The 8049-nt window shown below is 39.7% G+C and overlaps 1 protein-coding gene across 1 annotated transcript; it reads right to left on the bottom strand.

The window, feature by feature from the left end:
• Nucleotides 1-2610: 2610 nt before the first annotated feature.
• Nucleotides 2611-7752, bottom strand: LOC109156246. The gene is made up of 3 exons (XM_019304104.1): nucleotides 7408-7752; nucleotides 4815-4944; nucleotides 2611-2927 (listed from the first exon to the last, which is right to left on the bottom strand). Exons 1-3 carry the CDS (start codon nucleotides 7750-7752, stop codon nucleotides 2611-2613), a joined length of 792 nt encoding a protein of 263 aa, XP_019159649.1.
• Between the last annotated feature and the right edge of the window lie 297 nt (nucleotides 7753-8049).

Here is an 8049-nt window from a genome sequence, read left to right as displayed (position 1 = left end):
AAACCCGTATGTTGATCGAACGTCCTCCGAGGTAAGGACCACATGATGATTATTGACTCTGGAAGTAATAGTCAGATAATCAGAGGATATTGAAGCATTCATATAGAACTGGGTTACGTCAACCGGGTGCCAAATAGTATAAAGATGTGTGATAAAGCCATATAATCCTGTTTCTGTGAGGAGATGTATGATATTTTCACCAAATCTTCTATCCAAGATGTACTCAAGGAATCCATGCGCGTCCCACATACTTCCCCCGATGATGAAGGGTACTCTGGATTCAATGAATCTCAGGTCTTCAGTTGGAAAGCTTGGGACTTCCAGGTTGGAAGGTGTTTCTGGTTCTGTATTAGATAGTGATGCTTGTGGATGTTCCGCCATAGTTGAGGATTTGAGAGAGACAAAGGATTATGAGGGATGAGAGAAAGAATTGTGTGAAAAAGGTAAGGTAAAAAGAGCAAGAAGGTTTAAGTAGGGTTTGATAGAACTCCTGGTATCCGGGTATGGATAATCCATTTAGAGATGAATTGTTTGAATTTCAAAAGCACTCTCGGTTATTCTTCTCCAAAAGGTAACTGATCAACGTGGGGGAGTGATAAGATCGTGTGCAGATCAAAAACGATCATTCCCGCAATTAATGAGGTAAGAGAAAATCACTCGAGTGCTTATGGGTGCATTAAATGCACGTCACATCATGTATCAGACAGAGTGGGGGAGTGGACCACTTTTCTCGGCCACATGATCCCATTAAGATCCATCTAAACGGTTGGAAATAAAAGCTGAAAACATCAAGCATTTTTAGGCATGATTCCAAACCTGAAAGTAGATAGGATTTTCATAACATAAGACTTGTGAGACAAATAAAGTCAAACAGGTCCTTTTTACAATAGCAGAGATGCTTTTCCCGAGAGAGTTATTACACAGTACAGTACGTAACACAAACAATTACGATCTCTCGTGCATTAGAAGGCAGGCTTGCCTTTTACTCATTGCTACCCTTTTTCTTTCGTGCGTACTCAAGGTATTCCCTCTTTCGGATTTCATGAGCAAACACTTCAGCGATGAGTGTCTCGTGATCTGCTCCCAAGGTTTCCCTAGAGAGACCTCGTCTCTCCATGTCATTCAGTTCAGCCATTACTTTGGCCTTAGCAAAAGCGTACAATAAGTCCTCTTGTTTCAGCCATTACTTTGTTTCTCGTGATCTGAAGATTCAGGTTCTTCCTCCTGATCATATTTCTCCATTAAGTCCTCTTGTTTCAGAAAAGCCATATAGTCTGGGTCTGGAATCTTGGTAGGATCTTTCGAAAGCTTCTCTTCACTTTCAACAATAAAACCCGCCATATCATCATACTGAAGAGATGAGTCGGAATCAGAAAGAATTTCCACTGGTGCTTGTGGACTGTTACTAGGGTAAAGATCACCCTGTTCCTCCCTGAGACGTCTAGCACTTTCTCTCAGTTTGTGAGAGTCACCTCTAGTGAAAGGCTTCTTTGGAGCCATAGTGAAGAAAAGAGATGATGAAGATAAAGTGAAGAATTCTTCTCCTTTTATAGCAAGAGATCCATACTGTTCATGTGTCTGTCACACATATTTTTCAACGTAGCAATAAATGCTCATAAATATGTTCAAGGAGTAATCAATCCCAGGCAAGACTTTGACTGTTAACTTGTTTCTTTATGAAACTCCAACTTCAGTGAGCTTAAAAGTCATGTAACTCATAATAAATTATGGCCCCTTTTTGACCGGATTAACAATTGAGTGATGAGATTTCCTGTGACTTTTGACAAGAAACAGACAAAGTTAAACATAGTCATGAATTGCATTTATTCTTAGTACGAAAAGATAACATTTTTATTGGATCATAAGGATGAGAGACAGAGAGTTTCAAGTCACGAGAGTACAACATACAACAGCTTAGAGAAAACGATAAGGCACGTGAAGTTCCAGACGAGTCATCTCTTCGGTCACATCAGTCAGATTTGCTTTCTTTGCATATTCATCCAGCTCCTCAAGTGAGAGAGTGGGTTCAGATGACTGAGTTGAGGACCGAGAGTGAACCATAGCGAAATCTTCTTGAGATTGTACACTAGGTTTAGGAACTTCAGGAATAGGATGCCAGTGAGAACTTTTCATCATCAGAACTTTCTCTTTAGCAAGCCGTGTGGCTTGTTCCATGCAGTATGCCTTCTTAGCCCTGGACTCATTGACCAATTTGTCAAGAGTTTCCTTCTCCTTTGGTGCTGTGTTAGGCATGGAGTAGGTTACGATGACCCTTTCCCCATCTTCTTCCAGCCTAATGATGGTGGCATTCGGTAGCTTGCTAGCTTCTTGCATATGATGTTTTAGACGTTTAGCCCTTTTCTCAACTTCACCGATCTTTCCTTTCCCTTTGTCCATTCCTGCAATCTTTTTCCTTTTCTAAGAACTTGTGAATGAGTAAAGCTCATGAAATAGAAGAGTAATTTATAGACAAAAGGTATCGTGCGAATCTTAACAAAATCTTTTAGATACTGACATCATTTTGAAAAGATAACGAAAGATAGAGTTATAAATTAAAAGATCATGAACATGATAACATCACAACTTGTCACCGTGGCCTAACAAAGTTATTCAGGCTTTCTTTTTCTTGCTGCTTGCGGTGGACTTGAGAGGGGATGCTATCTTAGTAGGAGTGCCTGAGGGTGAGTAGTCAAAACTATCACTTAGTTCCAGCACACTGTCTTCCTTGACATATCCAATAGGGTTGCCAACAGAGTGGAAAGATTCTCTTGATTCATTGTCGGTTGTGTCACGGAGAAGGTTTCGTATGTGTTGAGCGTGTTCAAGAAATTGATTAAGCTCTTGCTCAGTCACTAGTGGCTCACTGAGAATTTCACTCTTTTCCTCTCGTGCCTCCGTAATGGTTCTTTCGCTTTCCGTACTCATACCTGCACATGCAAAAAAAAAACACTAGAGTTTTTGTTAGATATGAAATTTTATATCCTCGTAGTGTACCTCATTTATAAGGATCCTTGCGTTTGAGGATGGATCAAATCTTTTAATTTTTGAGAGCAAGAATCTTTGCAGATTTGATTCTCTTGGCTTTATGTCATTTCAATCATTCCGAGTTCATGCCTTAGAGAAGAGAATCTTGCTTCACTCAAGGGTTTCGTGAGTATATCTGCAAGTTGATCATCAGTATTAACATACTCAAGAGATATGTCTTTCTTCTCGACATGATCACGAATGAAGTGATACTTAATATCAATATGCTTAGTCCGAGAGTGTAGCACAGGATTATGCGTAATGGCGATTGCACTTGTGTTATCGCATTTTATGCTCACTTCTCGTGCATTTATGCCATAATCTCTCAATTGATGTCTCATCCATAAGATTTGAGCACAGCAGCTTCCAGCTGCTATGTATTCGACTTCAGTCGTACTTGTGGCAATAGAGTTTTACTTCTTGCTAAACCAAGACACAATTCGTCCTCCTAGGAACTGGCAGGTTCCTGAGGTACTTTTTCGATCAATTCGACACCCTGCGAAATCAGCATCTGAGTATCCAACTAGATCAAATGATCCATCTTTCGGATACCAGAGACCGATACTTTGCGTTCCCTTAAGATATCTTAATATCTTTTTAGTTGCACTTAGGTGACTTTCTTTCGGCTTGGCTTGAAATCGTGCACATACACCAAGAGCAAACGAAATATCAGGTCTGCTTGCTGTTAGGTATAAAAGAGAACCAATAATACCTCGAAAGTTTGTTTGATCAACATCTTTTCCTTCATTGTCAACATCCATTCTGAGGGATGTGCTCATTGGAATTTTAACCGAACTTTTTCCATCAATGCCAAATTTACGGATTAAATCCTTGGTATATTTGGCTTGATTTATGAATATTCCATCTGGGCATTGTTTGACTTGCAAACCCAGAAAATAGTTCAGTTCACCCATCATACTCATCTCAAATTTGCCTTTCATAAGATTGGAGAACTTTTCACACAAGATTGGATTCGTGCTTCCGAAGATATGTCATCAACGTAGATTTGTACTAAAAAATATGGTCATTATCTTTTATACGAAAGAGAGTTTTATCAACCACTCCTTTCGTGAAGCCACAGTTGATAAGAAAGTATGAAAGGGTATCATACCAGGCTCGTGGAGCTTGCTTTAAGCCATAGAGAGCCTTTCTGAGATGATAGACCTTTTCAAGCTCATTATTGATTGCAAAGTCAGGTGGTTGTTCAACATATACTTCTTCTTCAAGAAGTCCATTTAAGAAAGCACTCTTGACATCCATTTGATAGACTTTGAAATTCTTATAGGCTGCAAAAGCTAGGAATATGCGAATAGCTTCCAATCTAGCTACAGGGGCAAAGGTTTCATCAAAATCAATGCCTTCTTCTTGGCAATATCCCTTAGCAACAAGATGAGCTTTGTTCCTAACAATGAGCCCATCTTCACTCATTTTGTTTCTAAACACCCATTTAGTTCCAATGACATTCTGATGAGATGGTCTCGGAACAAGTTCTCATACCTCATTTCGTTCAAATTGATGAAGCTCTTCTTGCATGGCTATTACCCAGTCAGGGTCTTTTAGGGCTTCTTCTATAGTTTTTGGTTCCATTTGAGACAAGAAGCATGCCATCATGCTTTCGTGTAGAGAGGCTCTTGTTCTTACACCTTCTTGGACATTTCCAATAACCTGATCTGGTGGATGATCTCTTAACCATCGAAGGTCTGGTTCAAAGGTATCTTGTTGATTTTGAGCATCCATTTCAGGAATATATGGTAGATCAATGTATATCATTGGTTCAGATGTTGTGGTACTTGTAGGATCATTCTGTTGAATTCCCACCTTTTCTTGAGACACAGGTTCGGGTTCTGAAACCTTTGGCTGATATTTCGTGTAGGACGAAAGTATGTCTTCTTCGTCTGAGATATCTTCGTCAATAGGTTGCTGAGGATTTTGACTTGATTTGATTGTTGTTTTACATACAGATGGATTCTTCTCAGATTGTTCATCAAACTTGACATGAATGGATTCCTCAATCACCATTGTTCGTTTGTTTAGAACTCTGAATGCTTTGCTTACTAAGGAGTATCCCATGAATAGCCCTTCATCAGCTCTTTCGTCAAAAGCTCTTAGATGATTCTTTCCGTTGTTAAGTATGAAGCACCTGTAACCAAAGACATGAAAATAGCCGATACTAGGAGTTTTACCTTTCCATAGCTCATATGGTGTCTTGTTGTGAGATTTGTTGATCAACGATCTATTTTGTGTATAGCATGCCGTGTTTATGGCTTCGGCCCAAAATCTCTTAGGTAGTCCTGAGTGCGAGATCATCGTTCGTGCAGCTTCTTTCAAGGTTCTGTTTCTCCTTTCGGCCACTCCATTTTGCTGAGGAGTTCGTGCTGCCGAGAGTTGATGAAAAATTCCGTTTTGCGCACAAAATTCCTTTATGACTTTGTTGACAAATTCCGTTCCCTGATCTGATCTTATTCGTATTATTTTGAGCTCCTTTTCTGTTTGAAGTTGTCTCAAAAGATTTGGGAGAGCTGTTTCTGTTTCATTCTTCTTTTTCAAGAAAAGCACCCATGTATATCTTGTGTAGTCATCTACTATAACAAGAGTATACTTTCTTCCACTCAAACTTGCTGGATCTACTGGTCCGAAGAGATCCATATGTAGAAGGCTTAGAGATCGAGAGTTTGCATCTACATCTTTTGACTTGAAAGATTACTTGAATTGCTTCCCTTTTTGACATGCCTCACATATTTTATCTTTCGTGTAAGATATTTCGGGTAGCCCTCTTACGAGATTTCCTTTGGCAAGCTTGTTTATCGTCTTCAAGTTCAGATGACTTAATTTGTTGTGCCATTCTTGATTGAGATCTGCATTACTTTTGGCTACAAGGCAAATGTTAGCATTAGAAGAATTTAAAGATAATACATACATGTTCTTCTTTCGTTGACCCGTTAAAGCTGTCTTGTTATCTTTCGTGTTCACGATTTTACATTCGTCTTTGAGGAATTCTACTTTGTATCCTTTTTCACAAAATTGACTTGTGCTTAGGAGATTGAACTTCAGTCCTTCAACATAAGAGACATCTTGTATTGTTATTCCCTTTTTGATGATGTCCCCTTTTCCACGAGTTTTGCCACTGTTTTCTCCTCCAAAGATAACTTTGGATCCATCTACTTCCTCAAAGTTGCTCAACATTGATTTATCACTAGTCATATGTCTTGAGAATCCACTATCAATATACCATATGACATGTTTTTCCTGCATCAAAGATTATGTGTTTTTAGGTACCCATTTAGTTTCGGGTCCTTGGGGGTTAGCAGTCAACTTTGGAACCCACATCAACCTAGAGTATCCACGACTCATCCTCGGTCCTCTATATCCATTAGATGTACGATAATTATAATGGATGCTGGCAAAGACTTTAGCATTATATTTCTTACGTTGTTCTTCCTGAGGAGGATTCTAAGAATGCTTGAGATGATTAGTTTGTTTACGCAGATGAACCTTTTCAAATACAGCTCTGGGGAGAGGTTCTGGGTAATCAAACCAATCTTCTTCTGATGGCCCAGTCCATCCATTGCCATAACCAGATCTTTTGAAGGATCTTTCGGGTTGTCTGATTTGTCCGTTCTTTGAGATTCCTTGAGCAGGATTCTTTCGTGTGAATTTCGGACGATATTGCCTCTGATTAACATTCATCTTTTTCTTGGATTGAGTGTTCCAGTTAGGCTGACCTCTTTTATGGTGTAGATTCAGTCTATTGCCATTTGGTCCATTCCTTTTGACATAGATTTGTCTAGGATTGCCATTACCGGATTTCTCTTTTCCAGATTCCACAATTCGTTGTACAGCTGTACCTTTCGGTTGGCTTGTTGATTGTGGTGTTTCGACATTGTTAACTATCATCATAGGCTCAGACACCTGGGTGGGTCCTTGAACAAATGCAGCCTCGAAGCTTTCGTGTGAATATGCATTCGTGGATTTGTTCATTTCGACTTGTGAAGAGGAGCTGGGGTTAAAACCAATTCCAGTTCTTTCCCCGGGCAGTCTGGATTCATTCATCATTCTATCCATTAGGTTGGATGAATTATTGAATTTATCCAAGACTTCAAGCAGTTCTTGCTCTCTCTTCTCTTTTGCTATGCATTGCTCCTTTAGAGCGAGAACATCTTTCTCAAGCTGCTCCTTAGCAATGATCAGCACATTGTTCTCAATACGAACTTGCTTTAGTTCATTGTAGCTAAGCATGAGCCAAGAGTTCTCCTCCTTGAGTTTGGAGTAAGTGCTATTTATTACTTTGAACCTCCTCATCATTTCGGTGACAGATTCATTGGAGGTAAGACTTCCCATAGAACTTGACTCAGCTGAATAACAAGAGGATGAATGAGAGTTTACCTCGTCTTCATCTGCCATGAGACACAGTTCGTCTGACTCCTGACTGAATAGGCACAACAGTCCTTTTTCCTCATCAGTGCTTTCGTCTTCTGAGCTAGAGCTTGAGGAACTACTTTCGGTTGCAATTGTGTTAGAAGTTTCATTTACTACCATTGCCTTCCTTCTTCCTTCCTTTTTGGAGTTTGATGATTCAGGCTTGTCGCTTCTTTTATGTCTTTCTCCAGTCTCTTTTGAGGGGCTTATGGTAGTTCTGTTATCTTGATGCTTGCTCACTATGGGATGAGGACAATTTGCCTTGAAGTGTCCTGGCTTTCGACAGTTATAGCATAATAGCTGCGAGTCCATGGTTTCGGTTTTTGAGATTTGAGGAAAGCTCTCGTGCTTCTTTCGGTGGCCCGATCGTTGTGGGTCTTGAAAGTTGTTCTTTCTCATGAACCTTTTCATTTTCCTGACAAATAGTGCATATTGTTCATCAGATAAAAAATCACAAGAGTTAGATTTCGACCTGTTGGATGTTGATGCTGATTGATTTGCCATGAGAGCAATGTTTCTTGTTTCTGAATCTTCGGCATCTTTCGGTTCATGTTCGAACTCATAAGCTTTGAGATCACTGAAAATTTTGGACGTGCTTGTTGTTTTCAT

Source organism: Ipomoea nil, unplaced genomic scaffold, assembly GCF_001879475.1.
Source record: "Ipomoea nil cultivar Tokyo-kokei standard unplaced genomic scaffold, Asagao_1.1 scaffold2705, whole genome shotgun sequence".
In the NCBI taxonomy this organism is placed as follows: domain Eukaryota; kingdom Viridiplantae; phylum Streptophyta; class Magnoliopsida; order Solanales; family Convolvulaceae; genus Ipomoea; species Ipomoea nil.
Note: the sequence above shows the minus strand (reverse complement) of the source record. Positions and strands in the feature narration are given on the sequence as shown.